The following is an 18,091-nucleotide window of genomic DNA, read 5'->3' as shown; positions in this document are numbered from 1 at the left end:
GGCTCTTGGAAAGAGCACCCCACCCTATCCCCATAACCCAGTAACCCCACCCAACGCTAAGGGCAATTTTGGACACTAAGGGCAATTTATCATGGCCAATCCACCTAACCACATCTTTGGACTGGGAGGAAACACCAGGAGGAAACCCACGCACACACTGGGAGGCTGTGCAGACTCCACACAGACAGTGACCCAAGCCGGAATCTAACCTGGGACCCTGGAGCTGTGAAGCAATTGTGCTATCCACAATGCTACCCATATAAATGTACATTGAGTGCAAATCAGTTCTTTGCATGTACGCAGACTATTCTTTTATATTGATTCCATTTTTGCTCTTAATCTACAGGTAGCTGTATCCATTTGGGAGGTTGGCGGATCCAAGGGGTGCCATGAAGTTTTCAGGACCCTTGGAGAGCCAGAGGCTGTCCGTCCTTCTGGAGAAAGCAGTCTCTAGGGAAGAACAGATGTGGAAGGTGTATGTGCCAAAATACCTAACCAATCCGGTAACTATTGCATTACACGCATCTAGTTGAAAAATGGAGTTTGAAGCATTTGGGAGTGCATGTACTTTTTTTTGAAGGGGGGGGGGGGGAGAAAAGAAAGAGTGCATTTGGTGGGATAAAAAGACAATGAATGTGGATATGGTCTTCATAAGCAGTTACATTGCTAGTACAAATCCTGCTCTATTATTAGGAAACATTAGCTTGGTTCTCCATGTAAAACCATTTTCCAAAAATAGCGTTTCATAATATCTTTTATTTTTAAAATTTGGAGTACCCAATCTCTTTTGTTCCAATTTAGCGTGGCCAATCCACCTAACCTGCACATCTTTGAAACCCACGGAGAGATGGGGGAATGTGAAAACTCCACATGGGACAGTGACCCAGGGCCGGGATTCGAACACGGGTCCTCAGCGCCGCAGTCCCAGTGCTAATCACTGTGCCACATGCCAAAGTGATTTGTTTAATAATCTTTATTAGTGTCACAAGTAGGCTTACATTAACACTGCAATGAAGTTACTGTGAAAAGCCCCTAGTCGCCACACTCGGGCGCCTGTTTGGGTACACTGAGGGAAAATTAAGAATGTCCAATTCACTTAATGAAAGACATTTTTTGGGACTTGTAAAGAAATCGGAGCACCCGAAGGAAACTCACGCAGACACTGGGAGAACGTGCAGACTCAGCACAAACCGTGGCCTAAGCGGGAATCGAACCTGGGACCCTGGTGCTGTGAAGCAACAGTGCTAACCACTGTACCTACCCTGCAATATATTTCAAGGTTGTTTATAATTCTAATTAAGTGACAATTTAACGTGGCCAGTCCACCTACCCTGCACATCTTTTTGGGTTGGGGTGAGACTTGCTGGAAGATCAAGGTTGTTTTGTAATAATGCTAAAGAATATTGTTTCCTAAAGGTGTTGGTGCATCACAATACCCTTATTAATACCCTTATTAATAATAGTAACAGTATTCCAATTGCATTGTGACTTTGCATATAAAGCGTTTGACTGTTGGATTCCTTTAATTTGCAATGTAGTTAGGGCACTGCAAGTTTCCATCTCCCAACTGTGATTATTTCACAGCCTACACCTGACCGTTTGACAGAAGCAATGGATTCACCTTCACTTGTTTCACTCTGAGGAGAGCTGGTTCAGAGATGTGCCAGACAAATTTCTTTCTTATGTAATTACATTTTTTTTTAAAGTACCCAATTCTCTTTTTACCAATTAAGGGGCAATTTAGTGTGGCCAATCCACCTACCCTGCACATCTATGGGTTGCAGGGGCGAGACCCACGCATACACGGGGAGATGGTGCAAATGCCACACGGGTCTTATATAATTTTTGCAGAAAATATGTAGGATTTGTGTGCAACATCTAAACTGTCTAATGTTCAGAAAAACCTACTCTAATATTTAGTGTGTCAGACAATGATTGTATATATTTTGAGTGTACGGAAGGAACGGTGCCAAGTGCATGGCTGAAGCAAAATCATTGTCATCTTGGCAAACTGCAGTTCTTGGGTTACCTTCTAAACGTTGTGCATATGTTCTGTTTCATTACTAATTGTTTTTCAGCATTAGTAAATTTCTTTTGAACGGTTGCACTGAGCTTGACACTTCAGGGTCCAGTCATTAGTCCAAATATTTCTACATCGGAAATGGCAGAGATGTTTTAAAGATTCATAGACTTAGTGTATTAATCATATCCTGTAATGATCAGCACGGTGGAGCAGTGGTTAGCACTGCTGCCTCACTGCGCCAAGGACCCGGGTTCGATCCCAGCCCCAGGTCACTGTCCGTCTGGAATTTTCACATTCTCCCCGTGTTTGCGTGAATCTCACCCCCCACAACCCAAAAAGATGTGCTTCGTAGGTGAATTGGCCACGCTAAATTGCACCTTAATTGGGAAAAGAAAATTGGTTACTCTAAATTTAATTTAATTAAAAGTCATATCCTGTAATTCCATATTCAGAGCCGGAAATTGGATGTGATCAGTTGTGACTTGTGATCTAGCAGTTACAGATTTTTTTAAAAAACCACTTGTTTAACAACTGCAGCACTATAGAAACACAGAATTGTTACTGTGCCAAAGGCAGCCATTCAGCCCATAGTGTCTGCACCAGCTCCCAAATGAGCATTTGACCTAATACCATTCTTGCCGTTTCTCCGTAACTCTGCAAAATTAGTTGAAACCATGCCTACTTGATGAGAGTTTTTGTTACCATTGCATGTAATGTCAATGTTTTTTTTAAAAAAAATTAAAAAAAAAAAAAAAATTGAGTACCCAATTTTTTTTTTCCAATTGAGGGGCAATTTTGGCATGGGCACTCCATCTAACCTTCACATCTTTTGAGTTGTGGGGGTGAAACCCACGCAGACATGGGGAGAATATACGAACTCCACACGGCCAGTAACCCAGGGCCGGGATTCGAACCAGAGTCCTCGCCGCAGTCCCAGTGCTAACCACTGTGCCACATGCCGCCCATAATGTCAATGTTATGTTTGTTTCAGCAGGAACATTGATGTTTGGGGAAAGATGATAATGTGTACACTGAATCTAGATTTTGCTGTGAAGTCATGCAATGTACTGTCCATTACTTACTGTGGTGTAATATTGCAAGCTGAAGATGAGCTCTGAGAATGAAGACTGAGTTCATTCACAAATGCTTTCATTACAGTTTATTCTGACCACTTCTCGCTTTGATTTCTCTGCTGTCTAACTTTAATTGGATTGGATTGGATTTGTTTATTACTATGAAGTAGTTTTACAGAATTCAATAGAGGGTTTGTTTGTGAAATGTTATTGCTTGATGTCCTTTTTACATTAAATATTAGGTACCATATTAAATAAAGGTTTCAAGTGATGAGATAACACACCATAGTTCTAATACTAGACGTTAGTATTGAGCAAATAATTTATTCCTTTGGAACATTATGCTTGGGCGCAAAGAACAAGAGTAAACTATTAGGCCCTTCAAACTTGCTCTGTATTTGAATGAGATCATAACTGATATTCTACCCTTGTTTCACCTTCCTCCGCTAACACCATAATCCCAGAGTCTTTTAGTGTCCAAAAATCCAACAATCTGTTGATGGCTAAACTGATACAAAATTCCATAGATTCACAACCTTTAAGTAAAGATATTTATTTACCTCCATTGTAAATGCTTGACCCCTTATTCCAAGACTCCAACCCCTAGTTCTAGGCATCCCGCCAGCACCACAATCCTATCTAGCCCCTTAAGAATTTTATACATTTCAATTAGAGCATCTCTCATTCATCTAAGCTCTAGGGAATACAGGGTACTTAATCTCTCATCATAAACAACCTTCCTCACCCCAGGGGTCAGTCTAGTCAACCTTCATTACACTTGCTCTTGGGTATATAATTCCTTTTGGTGCGGAGACCAGAACTGAACATGCCGGGTGTGGTCTCACCAATGTTTTATGTAATTGCAGTAAGACTTGTATCCTCTTGTACTCCAATCCCTCTGTAATAAAGGCAAATATACCATTTACTTTCCTAATTGTTTGCTGTACTTGCATGTTAACTTTGTTTTGTATGCAAGGACACCTAGATTCCACATGATTACCAACGTTCCAGTCTCTTGCTATTTAAAAATTCAATTTTCTTTCCTATCAAAGTTGACAGGACAACTTCACACTTCTCCACATTCTATTCCATCTGTCACGTTCTTGTCCATTTATTGAACCTGTCAATATCTTTCCTTGCAGCTTTTTACCCCATCTAACTTTGTATCATCTGCAAACTCTGATTAGTCCCCTTATCTCGGGTATTGAAATAGATTAAATAGTTGAAGCCTAAGTATTAATCCTTGCTGTGTCCTACTAGTTTCAAGCTGCCAACTGGAAAATGACCTGTTTTCTGTCAGATAACCAATCCTTGATCCATGCCAGTATATTTCCTTAATCCCGTGTTCTTACATTTTGTGTAATAATCTCATGTGTGGCACCTTATCAAATGCTCTTAGGATAATCAAAATACACTGCATCCATTGGTTTTCCTTCTTGCCTACTCTACCAGTTACAACGTCAAGAAACTCCAATAGGATTGTTGAACATGGTTTCTGTTCGTTATTTTTTTTAAATTTAAAGTTTTCAATTCATTTTTTTTTTCCAATGATGAAGGGCAATTTATCATGGCCAATTCACCTAACCTGCACATCTTTGGGTTGTGGAAATGAGACTCACGCAAACATGGAGAATGTACAACTCCACATGGACAGTGACCCAGGGCCGGGATCGAACCCGGGTCCTCGGCGCCATGAGGCGGCAGTGCTAACCACTGTGCCAACATGCCACCTCTCCGTGTTGACTTGTTGACTTCAACCAATTGTATTTTAATTTTCCAACTGCCCTGTTATCATGCCTGCAGTAATGGATTTCAGCATTTTCCCATCACTGATGTTTGGCTAACTGGCGTATAGTTCCCTGTTTAAATAGTACATTAACATTCCAATCCATGGGAACTGTTCAAGATTCTAACAAACTCAAAATCAGTGCATCCAATAACTCTAGCACCCTTCTCTTAAAACATGTGCAGGTTGCCTGGTTCAGAGGATCTGTCGACTTTAACTCCATTAATTTCTCCAGTATTATTTTTTATGAATATCCCAAAGTGCATTATTTTCACTAGAGTACTGGACCATTAGTCAGGCACCATTTCAAGAATTTTTATTGAGTCTTGTACAGAGATTCGCATTCATATAGCACTTTTCACAACCACCTGACATCTCATAAAGTGCTTTAAAGCTAATTGGTACTTTATGAACTATAATCTTTTTTTCAAATTTAGAATACCCAATTTTCTTTCCAATTAGGGGCAATTTTAGCTTGCCCAATTCACCTACCCTGCACATCTTTGGGTTGTGGGGTGAAACCTACGCAGACACAGGGAGAATGTGCAAACTGCAAACTCCACACAATCAGTGACCTGGGGCCGGGATCGAACCCAGGTCCTCAGCGTCATAGACAGCAGTGCTAACCACTGCGCCATGTTGCCACCCTTTTTTATGAACTCTAATCTGTTGTAGTGTAGGAAATTTGTGCACAGCAAACTCTCAAACAGCAATATGATAATGACCAGATGTTCTCCTCTTTAGTTGTGCTGTTGGTTGAGGGATAAATATTGTCCAGGACACTGGTACGTATCTGGGGCATTGGTTTAATGTCTCATCTGAAAGAACGCTCTTCTCATGACGCAATTCTCCCTCTGGAATGTCAGTCTTGAATTAATGTTTCTGTCATTTCCTGCCTCGGCGTCAAAGGACACATGAATACCTGTGTTAATATCCTCCTTTTTACATCAGCTTTTACAATCTGTTTTTTGTCTTTATTAATTTTATGGGATGTGAGCATCACTGGCTAGGCCAGCATTTACCCAATCCTAGTTTTCTTTAGAAGGTGGCAATGAGATGTCGTCTTGAACCGCTGCAGTCCCTGAGGTGTAGGTGTTGTTAGGGCGGGAATTCCAGGATTTTGACCCAGTGACTGGAGGAACGGTGATATGTTTCCAAGTCAGTATGTTGAGTGACTTTGTGGGGAACCTCCAGGTCGGGGTGTTCCCAGGAATCTGCTGCTCTCGTCCTTCTAGATGGTAACAGTTGTGGTAACAGTTGTGGGTTTAGAAAGTGCTGCATAAGGAACCATGGTCAGTTCACAATGGTACACACTACTACTGTGTGTCAGTGGGGGAGGGATTGAATGTTTATGGAAGGGGTAGCAATCAAACGGGCTCTGCTTTGTCCTGGATGATGTTGAACTTCTTGAGCGTTGTTGGAGCTACACTCATCCAGGCAAATGGAGAGTATTCCATTACACTCCTGACTTGTGCTTTGTAGGGTTCAGGAGGAGAGTTACTCGCCTCAGGATTCCTAGCCTTTGACCTGCCCTGGTGGCTAATCCAGTTCAGTTCCTGGTCAATGGTAACCCCCAGGATGTTGTTGGTGGGGGATTCAGCGATGGTAATGCCATTGAATGTCATGGGATGATGGTTCGATCCTGTCTTATTGGAGATGGTCATTGCATGGCACTTGTGAGTGCTATGTGTCGGCTTAAGCCTGGATATTGTCCAGGTCTTGCTGCATTTGGACATGAGTTGTTTCAGTATCTGAGGAGTTGTGAATGGTGCTGAACATTGCAGTCATCTGCAAACATCCCCATTTCTGACCTTATGATGTAAGGCAAGTCATTGAAGCAGCTGAAGACGGTTGCACCTTGGGCACCATCCTGAGTAACTCCTGCAGCGATGTTCTGAGGCTGAGATGATTGACCTCCAGCCACCACAACCATCTTCCTTTTGTGCCAGATATGGCTCCCAACCAGTGAAGAGTTTTCCCGCTAATTCCCTTTGACTCCAGTTTTGCTTGGGCTCCTTGATGCCATGCTCTGTCAAATGCTGTCTTGATGCCAAGGGCATTCACACTCTCCTCACCTCTGGCATTCAGCTCTTTTGAACCAGGGCTGTAATGAGGTCAGGAGCTGAGTAACATGACGGAACCTAAACTGAACATGAGCAGGTTACTGCTGAGTAAGTGCCGCTTGATTAGCACTGTTGCTGACCCCTTCCATCACTTGCTATGATCGAGAGTAGACTGATGGGGTGGTATTTGGCCGGTTGGATTTGTTCTGTTTTTTTGTGCACAGGACATACCTGGGCAATTTTCCACATTCTGGTAGATGTCAGTGTTATAGGTGTACTGGAACAGCTTTTCTAGGGGCGTGGCAAGTTCTGGAGCTCCAGTCGTCAGGCCCATTGCTGAAATATTGCATGGGCCCATAACCGTTGGGAGTGTCCAGTGCCTACATCCATTTCTTGAAGGCAAGTTGAGTAAATCAAATTGGCTGAAGACTGACATCTGTGTTACTGGGGACCCCCGGAGGAGGCTAAGATGAATCATCCATTTGGTACTTCTGGCTGGAGATTGCTGCAAATGCTTCAGCCTTATCTTTTGCACAGATGTTCTGGGCTCATCGAGGTTGGGAATATTTGTGGAGCCTCCTCCTGCAGAGCTTAGATCTGATCTGTTGGTTATGAGGTTGCTTAGCTCTTGTCTGTTACTTGCTGCTTATTTGTTTGGCATGCCCTCCTGCACTGTTTATTGAACCAGGGTTGATCCTCTGGTTTGGTGGTAATGGTAGAGTGAAGGATGTGCCAGGCCATGAGGTTACAGATTGTTGAATACAATTCTGTTCCTGTTGATGACCCACAAAGTGTCATTGAAGCCCAACCTTGAGTTGCTAGATCTGTTCAAAGTCTATCCCATTTAGCATGGTGGTAGTTCCACACAACATGATAGAGGGTATCAAATGCTGCCTCGATGTCGAGGGAAGTCACTCTCACCACGACATTCGGCTCTTTTGAACCAAGGCTGTAATGAGGTCAGGAGCTGAGTAACTCGACGGAACCCAAACTTAACATGAACAGGTTCATGCTATGTGAAGACGAGACTTTGTCTCCACAAGCACTGTTCTGGTGGTCACTCCTATTGATACTGTCATGGACAGATGCATTTGCGGCAGTGTTTTTCCCTCTTGGTTCCCTCACCACCTGCTGCAGTCTCAGCTATGTCCTTTAAGACCCAGCCAGCTCTGTGGTGGTAATACTAAGCCATTCTTGGCGTTGGAGATTTAAATGCCCCTCCCAGAGTACATTCTGTGCCCTTGCCACTCTCAGTGCTTCCTCCAAGTGATGTTCAACATGAGTACTGATTCATCAGCTGAGGTAGGTACGGTATGTGGTAATCAGCAAGAGGTTTCCTTGCCTATGTAATACCACTGCACCACTGCCTCCCCTCATTGCTAGTTTGCCCAGCCTAGATGGAGATTCTAGTCCTCCACTACTAAATTACCTATGGGTTTACTACTTTCAATCTGTAAGGTATGATCATTGAGTCGATGCTGATGCTTATGCTCTACAGTGGTAGTTGCCCAAGATGGACATGCTGACTGCATTATCTGGCTATTCATCTGCTATCTGTTCAGCAAAATATTTTTTAGTAGAATTGACCGTTTATTAAGTGGGGTGACTTTTATGTTAACAAGGTTATGGGAAAAGTATTAGTGAAAATAATACACGGATGATGAGGTCTGCTACCTTTTAAACAAGCTTGCATTTGATTTGATTTTATTGTCACGTGTACCAAGGTGCAGAGAAAAGTATTGTTCTGCGTACAGTCCAGACAGATCGTTCCATACATGAAAAAATATAGGACATACGATACACATTGTAAATACATAGACACAGACATCGGGTGAAGCATACTGAGTGTAGTACTACTCAGTAGAGAAGATTTGTGGAGAGATCAGTTCTGTCCATAGAAGGGTCATTCAGGAGTCTGATAACAGCGGGTAAAAAGCTGTTTTTGAACCGATCAGTGCGTGTTCTGTCTCCTGCCCAATGGAAGAGTGAATAACCGGGATGGGAGGGGCCTTTGATTATGCTGCCCGCTTTTCCAAGCCAGCGAGAGGTGTAGACACAGTCAATGGATGGGAGGTGGGTTCGCGTGATGGACTGGGCTGTGTTCACGACTCTCTGTAGTTTCTTACGGTCTTGGGCCAAGCAGTTGCCATACCAGGCTGTGTTGCAGCCCGGTCGGATACTTTCTATGGTGCATCTATAAAAGTTGGTAAGAGTCGATGTGGACATGCCAAATTTCCTTAGTTTCAGGAAGTATAGGCGCTGTTGTGCTTTCTTGGTCATGGCGTCGACATGGATGGACCAGGACAGATTGTTGGTGATGTGCACACCTTGTAATTTGAAGCTGTCAACCATCTCCACCTCAGCACCATTGATGCAGACAGGATAGTGTACAATACTTTGCTTCCTGAAGTCGATGACCAGCTCCTTTGTTTTGCTGTCATTGAGGGAGAGATTGTTCTCGTTACATCATGTCACTAGGTTCTCTATCTCCCTCCTGTACTCTGACTCATCATTGTTTGAGATCTGACCCACTACGGTTGTGGCATCAGCAAACTTGTAGAAGGAGTTGGGGCCAAAATTTGCCACACAGTCATGATATGTGTATAGGGTATATGGTAGGGGGCTAAGTGTGCAGCCTAGCAGGGGCCCGATATTGAGGACTATCTTGGAGGAGGTGTTGTTGTTTATCCTTACTGATTGTGGTCTATGAGTCAGGAAGTCAAGGATCCAGTTGCAGAGGGAGGAGCCAAGTCCTCGGTTTTCGGAGTTTTGATATGAGCCTGGCTGAGATTATGATGGTGAAGACGGAGCAGTAGTCAATGAATAGGAGTCTGACGTAGGAGTCCGTGAGATGGTCCAGGGATGAGTGTAGGGCCAGGGAAATGGTGTCTGCTGTGGACTGTTATGGCGGTAGGCAAATTGCAGTGGATCAAGGCATTCTGGGAGTAAGGAGTTGATGTGTTTCATGATCAACCTCTTGAAGCGCTTCATAATGATAGATGTCAAGCCACCAGACAGTAGTCATTGAGGCACATTGCCTGGTTCTTCTTTGATGGTGGTCTTCTTGAAGCAGGTGGGAACCTGATCTCTGACTCTAGCTTAGTCTGGTACTGTCTCTTGTGGCATCCCTAATGGATTTTTGGAGGTCGTACATGGATTTCTTGTATAGGTCAGGGTCGCCTGTCTTGAACATCTCAAAACTGGCCTTCAGTAGGGAGTGAATCTCTCGATTAAACCATAGTTTCTGGTTCGGGAACGTGCGTACTACCTTCTTTGGCCCGCAGTCTTCTACACACTTGCTAATGTAACAAAAGCAAAATGAAGTTTTATTTGTTGTCAGCTGACCACTCCTGTGTTATTCTCATCATTAGTTGTCTAATAAGAAGGTACTTTCTCACAGGTGATATGAAAGTATTCTATATAATAAAATTAAAGCTTACTTTGAATAGGACGATTACTGAAAAGTTAAACCCTAACTAATTTGTAATATAATGTTCATTTGAGTTTCAGGAGGATTGCGGCAAAGCTTTTCATAAAATCACCATATTGAGGAATGAAGGTCACACATCATGGTTACTGATGATTTGATACATGCTTTCCCTAGGTCAGGGGTTCTCAGCCTTCTTTGTTTCTAAGGCCACCGCTCATGATATGGGTTAAGGAATTGCAATAAATAAATAGTAGAAAACATTTCAAGAAACAATTTAAAATGTTCCACAAAATAAGCTAGAAAGCAGGATCCATCTAGGGAAGTTTATATTATAGTGTTAGATTAAAGGAAAGGTTAATGTTGCAGAGAATGGACTTCCGGGTGCGGCGATGACCAGCTGAGTCGCACGTTTCGGCAGCTCCCAGTGAAACGGACCTGAGGGCTCTTGATAGGAGCCCCAACGGCAATTTTGACGGCTAAAAACACTGCGGTAAACCAGAAGGGAATCCCCCCTGGATACGGATGAAAAAAGGAGGAGAAAGTGGCCGGATTGCAGTGGATCCTTTAGAACAGCGGCAAGGAAGGCAAGCAAATGTTGCAGAGAATAGTTGAGAAAAGGGAAGAAAATAGAATGAGAGTAAACTAACCAGGAATATAGAACCTGATTGTAAGAACTTTAAGCATATGTAAAACCGAGAATAAGTCCTTAATAGGCAAAGATGGGCAAAATAATCATGGGGAAAGAGGAAGTGGCAGAGATGTTAAGAAATATTTTGTCTGTTTTCACAATAGAAGATGCACATAACATACCGGAAATAGAGGGTAAGAGGGTAATCAAGGGACTATTACCCTCATTAACCCTTGCAACTGAAACTTCTTCAACAACTCTCCCAACTCTGCAAATCTGCCTTTCAGGAACAAATCTCTGAACCTCTCCATTCTCTTTTGCTCCCATGGCCTGAATGTTGAATTCAGCTCTGCTGGAATAAATCTATGATTATCACAAATTGCGAACACAGTGGCATGCCCTTTATCTTAAAATGTTACCAGCACTGATGCCAGATTCCTGGCGTTGCAACCATCATTGGGCTTGCGGACTATTTGGCCGGCGAGAACGGAGGAGGCATCAGTGTCCTCAAGCTTGTCCCCTTACATGAAATCCCCTCCATCCACCCCCACACTGACCCTTTCTCAACGACCTACACAAATGTGGCAAAAGTTAACCCTCTCCAGAAACGCCCTCTTTTTATAAAAAAAAAAAAAAAAAAAGTTTTTATTATCCATTTTCACATTTTCCTTCAAAATTTACACTTCACCCACAAACAGTAAACGGTAACAAATACAAAATCAATCCCCTTAACAATACCAACGATCCTATCCTCCCACCACCCCAAACAACGGCCAACCTGTCAATATATGCATCAAATAAAACAAACCCTCCCATGGAAACAAAAGAGAAAAAGAAAAAGGAGTCCGGGACCGCCCATGGTCACCATTGACCTATAGAGTCCACTCTCCCTTCCCCACCCCTACACTCAACGCTATCCAACCTCTGAAAGAGTACCGTACATGATACCCAAGAGTTGTACCCCCCCAGTCTCCAACTCCTCCCGTCCACTGCCTCTTGTAAAACTCCTCCCCCCAACCTCGGTTCCTTTCCCGCCCCCCCCCAACTTTCCACCCCGGCTAGACCACTCGGACCCTGTTCTGCCAGGCTCCGATGGCCGCAGCCCCTCCCCCCACCTCACTCCCATTCACTGGCCGGCTTAAACCGGCCAGCGTGGAGGCCCCCGCCCGGGTCCCTTTGCCCGGCCCTAGGAAAGCCCAGAAATCCCCTTTTAGCACAAACCCCGCATATCCACCTACACCCCAAAGAGCCCTCATTTCGAGTGAAAGTCCCATCACTTCCATTGTCCAAATATATACAACATTGGCTCCTTTAGCCCATACACCCGCACGCAGTGAAACAACAAAAAAAAGAGAATACAGTCATGAGGTCACATCGGCACATGGCCATTTCTCAATTTCTCAGTTCTGCCACAGTCCTTCTGCCTTCGCAAACTCCTCTGCTGCTTCCGCCGTTCCAAAATACAAATCCCTGAGCTTGTAAGTCACCCTCCGCTTCGCTGGATATACAATGCCGCAGTGTACCTTGTAATGTACAGTGCCCTCTTCACCCGGTTGAAGGCATCCCGCCGCCTCACCAGCTCCACCGTAAAGTCCTGGTATACACGTATACCAGCTCCAGCCCACTGCACCACCTGCTTCTGCTTGGCCCAGCTCAGGACCTTCTCCTTCACACTGTACCTACGGAAGCACAGAGTCACTACCCTTGGCGGCTCACTCGCCATTGGTACAGGCCTCCACGACCGATGAGCCCAATCCAGTTCATATCGGGAGGGATCCTCCCCCTCCCCCAATAGTTTCGCCAGCATCGTGGCAAAATACTCAATCGGACTCGGCCCTTCAACTCCTTCGGGCAGCCCCACAATCCTCAAATTCTGTCGCCTGGATCGGTTTTGCAGGTCTACCATTTTTCCTCGCAGATCCTTGTTAATGTCCATCACCTTCTGCATCTCTTTCCCCATCGAGGCAAGTTGATCACCGTGCTGCAATAACGTCCCCCCACTTCCTTTAGCGCCTCCCCTTGCTCTCGCACCACCGCCGTCATCACTGGGGAAATTGCCTCCTCCACCAGCGCACTCAAAACCTCTCTCATCTCCTTCCTCATTGTCTCCATGTATCTTGTAAACTGCCTTTCGAATTCCGCAGCCATCACCTTAGTTAATTCTTCAGCCGTAAGCAATGCGGCTTCCCCTGGTGCTCCAGCCTCCATTTTCCTTGGTGACCCCGCGGTGACCTTTCCATTCCCCGACGGACCTTCAGCTGTTTTCTTTACGGACAATTTTTTGCTTACCCTCGACATTTTTCTTCACTGTGCCTTCACTGTTTCTTCTTGCTTTTGCCGTCTCCGTGGACCCTGGGACCGGGCTTAAAGCCCCGAAAATGCCGTTCCCGAACGGGAGCCCTCCATTATGCGGCCGCCTCCCTCCCGCCCTCACCGGAAGTCCCAGAAACACCCTCTTAATCCAAGGTACCTTTCCCGTCAATATAAAACCGAAATCAACCTATTCAATCTCCCAAAAAGACTTGGGCACAAAACTCGGGAGATTCTGAAAGACAAACAGAAACTTCAGTAGAACTATCATCTTCATTGTCTGCCTCCTCCCTGCTAGCTACAGTGGAAGAGCATTCCACCTCCTGAAGTCCTCCTTCACCCCCTCTACCAAATTAGTCAAATTCAATTTATGTAACTGAGTCCCACTGTGCGCCATTCTTATTCCCAGATATCGAAAACTCGAATTAACGATCCAAAATGACAACTTCTCCAAACCCCTCCCTTGCCTCAGTGTTGACCAGGAGCACCTCTCACTTTCTCCGCATCCATGGATATTATCACCTCCGTTTCCTGACCCCTGGGTGGGAGGTTACACTTTATAAAAAAAATAAAAAAAAATTTAGAGTACCCAATTATTTTTTTCCAATTAAGGGTCAATTTAGCGTGGCCAATCCACCTACACTGCACATCTTTGGGTTGTGGGGGCGAAACCCACGCAGACACTGGGAGAATGTGAAACTCCACACGGACAGTGACCCGGGGCTGGGATTCGAACTCAGGTCCTCAGCGCCATGAGGCAGCAGTGCTAGCCACTGTGCTGCCCGGAAGTTACACATTTAATAACCATCTAATATTTGATAACTGTTGCCCCTTCTCGAACCACGTTTGCTCCTCCTGGTACACAATCCTCCATATACGTTGCCAGCGCCTTGACAACAACCTCACATAATACATTCAGAAGTGATATCGGGCAAAATGACCCGCACTCCTCTATGTCCTTGTCCTTCATTAAGATAAGCAAAATTGATACTTGTGCCAGTGTGGGCATAAGCTCTCCCTTATTAACCAAATCATGAAACATTTCCACTAGGAGAGGCCCTAACTCTATAGCGAACTTTAAAAAAATTCTGCTGGATCCCCCCCCCCGGTGCTTCAACCTGTACGCTCCTCACTAAAAGGCCTCAAACACTCCATTCACCTTCCCTGACCCAGTGACCACCCTGGCCTCCAAATTGTTTTATCTACCCAATCTCCCTTGTTGCCACCTCAACTGACGAGTGAGCAGCCTACTGGCCTTCTCTCTGCTTGTAAAACGCCTCCAGTACCCACTGTAATTGCCCCACCACCTTCCCCGTTGACAAAAGCTCAAACTCTGATTCACAAATAATAAGTGCAGAAGAGCATCACGGTAGAATTGTGGATAGCACAATTGCTTCACAGCTCCAGGGTCCCAGATTCGATTCCGGCTTGGGTCACTGTCTGTGCAGAGTCTGCACATCCTCTCCGGGTGCTCTGGTTTCCTCCCACAGTCCAAAGATGTGCAGGTTAGGTGGATTGGCCATGATAAATTGCCCTTAGTGTCCAAAGTTGCCCTTAGTGTTGGGTGGGGTTACTGGGTTATGGGGATAGGGTGGAGGTGTGGACCTTGGGTAGGGTGCTCTTTCCAAGAGCCGGTGCAGACTCTATGAGCCGAATGGCCTCCTGCACTGTAAATTCTATGATAAGAGGCCCTTTGGTCCATCAAGTCTGCACGGGCACATGAAAAACACCTGACCTGCCTACCTAATCCCATTTACCAGTACTTGACCCATAGCCTTGAATGTTATTACGTGCCAACTGCTCATCCAAGTACTTTTTAATTAAAAAAAAAAAAAAAGAATTTAGTACCCAATTCATTTTTCCAATTAAGGGGCAATTTAGCATGGCAAATCCACCTACCCTGCACATCTTTGGGTTGGGCAGGCAAAACCCACACAGACACTGGCAGAATGTCCGTGTGGAGTTTGCACAATGACCCAGGGCAGGATTGAACCTGGGTCCTTGGCGCCATGAGGCAGCAATGCTAACCACTGTGCCACTGTGCTGCCCAAGTACTTTATAAAGGATGTGAGGCAACCTGCCTCTATCACATTCCCAGTCAGTGCATTCCAGACTGTCACCGCCCTCTGGGTTCAAAGGTTTTTCTCAAATCACCCCCCCCCCCCCCCCCCCCCCCCAACCTCCTGACCGTGAACTTGTCCCCCCGTACCTGACACTTCAACTAAGGGGACAGCTGCTTCCTATCCAGTCCATCTTTAGCCTCTTCCGCCTCCGGGGCCGCCGAGTATACCGATCCACTTCTAAAATGGCCTCCACCAACCCCTGCCTTTCCAATAGTATCTCTATGCACCCCTGAAATGAGCTCCCCTGCCTAATTACCACCTTTAATGCCTCTCACAGCACAGTGGCAGAAACCTCCTCAATTTTAAGCTCCACATATCGCCATCCCTATCTTCTCACATGCCCCTTAATAATAATTTTTTAATATTATTTTATTCACAGTAGGCTTACATTAATACTGTGAAAATCCCCTAGTCGTCACATTCTGGCGCCTGTCCAGGTACACAGAGGGAGAATTCAGAATGTCCAAATTACCGACCAAGTATGTTTTTTAGGACTTGGGGAGGAAATGGGAGCACCCAGAGGAAACCATGTAGACACTGGGAGAAGATGCAGACTTCACACAGACAGTGACCCAAGCTGGGAATTGAACCTGGGTCCCTGGTGCTGTGAAGCAACAATGCTAACCACTGTGTTATTGTGCCACCAACAACCCTCCATACAGCCTCCGCTGGGAATCCCCTTCTCTACGTGCAAATCTACAAAATGCAGCACATGGTCCGACACCACAATTGCCACCCGCCAACATGTCTTGTCGCTAACAAAACAATAAATTCGGGAAAACACCCAATGTGCATGCGCGAAGAACAAAAATTCCTTTGCCCTCATTTGCCCAAACCCGGCAGCAACCGATGCATGTCTTAAGTCACAGAACCTTTGCCGACGTTCTCTTTTAAAAAAATTTTGAGTACCTAATTCTCTTTTTTTCCCCAATTAAAGGGCAATTTAGCATGCACATCTTTTTGGGTTGTGAGGGTGAGACCCATGCAGACAAGGGGAGAATATGCAAATGGCACACGGACAGTGACGTCGACATTCTCTTAATGAAATCCACGTCATCCCAGTTGGGGGGGTAGACATTCACCAACACCACGGGTGCTCTCTCCAATCTCCTGCTCACCATAATGCATCAAACTCCTGTGTCTCCCACTATGCTATTTACTGAGAATGCTCCCCTCTACTAACTAACACCACAGACCCCTCACCTTCATATCCAACCCTGAATGAAACACTTGCCCCACCCAACCTTTCCTCAACCACATGTGATCTTTAACCCTTAGGTGTGTCCCCTTGATTGGCCCATTCAGTCCCCAAACATTCCAAGATGGCCACCACCATCTCTTACCCCCGCCACCCCCCCCCCCTTTCCACCCACCTCCTCAAAAACCCCCGCCACCCCCCCCTTTCCACCCACCTCCTCCAAAAAGAAACCTTCGACATTAGCAAACGTTACCACCACAAACAAATAAAGCCAGTAAAAAACAAAAAACAGAAAAAACATCCAAATCCGACCCCCCCCCCCCCCCCCCCCCCCCCCCCCCAAACTTTGCTTCCATTAACTAGCATACCTTGTTCGCACTGCTGCCTCACGGTGCCGAGGACCAAGGTTCGATCCCAGGCCCGGATCACTGTGTGGAGTTTGCACATTCTTCCCGGGTCTGCATGGGTCTCAGCCTCACAACCCAAAGATGCGCAGGGTAGGTGAATTGGCAACGCAAAATTGCCCTTTAATTGGAAAGAAATGTTTTAATTTTTGAAATAAAAAGTCTAATGTTGACCATGAAACCATTGTTGAATAAAAACCCATCTGATTCACTAATGTCTTTCAGGGAAGGAAATCTGCCGTCCTTACCCAGTCTGACCTACATGTGACTCCAGACCCACACAGCGATGTGGTTGACTCTTAACTGCCCCCCCACTGAAGTGGCCTAGCAAGCCACTCCGTTCAAGGGCAATTAGGAATGGGCAGCAAATGCTGGCTCAGCCAGTGACGGCCACATCCCAAGAACGAATAAAAAATATTAATTATAATTAAGGCAGAGACAGATTTTTGGCGCCTTGGGTAATCGAGGACTATGGTCAATAGGTAGGAAAATGGATTTGTGGCAGACAATCTGCCAATATCATATTGAATGGGCAGCACGATAGCACAATGGTTAGCACAGGTGCTTCAGCTCCAGGGTCCCAGGTTCGACTCCGGCTTGGGTCACTGTCTGTGCGGAGTCTGCACGTCCTCCCTGTGTCTGCGTGGGTTTCCTCCGGGTGCTCCATTTTCCTCCCACAGTCCAAAGATGTGCAGGTTAGGTGGACTGGCCATGGTTAATTGCCCTTCGTGTCCAAAATGGTTAGCTGGGGTTACGGGGATAGGGTGGCGGCGTGGGCTGAAGTAGGGTGCTCTTTTCCAAGAGCCGGCGCAGACTCGATGGGCCGAATGGCCTCCTGTTGCACTGTAAATTCTATGAATGGGGGAGCAGGCTCGAGGGACCATGTGGTTTACTCCTACTTATTGTGCTCTTGTGTTCAACAGTTTTGCAGGCTCCTGGTAACATTGCAAGATTTATTTTTCTGTATTACGAATTAAAATATACAAGATAGAAAAATCTCCAGTCCTGTGATTTATTTGGTGCACAGGCCTTGTTGCAAGGTAGGAACCAACA

General features: G+C 45.4%; 1 protein-coding gene across 1 annotated transcript in view; it reads left to right on the top strand.

The window, feature by feature from the left end:
• Positions 1-349: 349 nt before the first annotated feature.
• Positions 350-18,091, top strand: part of ccni (cyclin I) — a 56,226-nt gene continuing 38,484 nt past the window's right edge. The window contains exon 1 of the mRNA XM_072496343.1: positions 350-503. Coding sequence (XP_072352444.1) covers positions 390-503 — 114 coding nt within the window. The 5' untranslated portion in view covers positions 350-389. The remainder of the gene's footprint in view (positions 504-18,091) is intronic.

The sequence above is a fragment of the Scyliorhinus torazame genome, chromosome 3 (genome assembly GCF_047496885.1).
Source record: "Scyliorhinus torazame isolate Kashiwa2021f chromosome 3, sScyTor2.1, whole genome shotgun sequence".
NCBI lineage: Eukaryota > Metazoa > Chordata > Chondrichthyes > Carcharhiniformes > Scyliorhinidae > Scyliorhinus > Scyliorhinus torazame.
The sequence above is the reverse complement of the archived record's forward strand: the minus strand, read 5'-3'. Positions and strand labels throughout refer to the sequence as shown.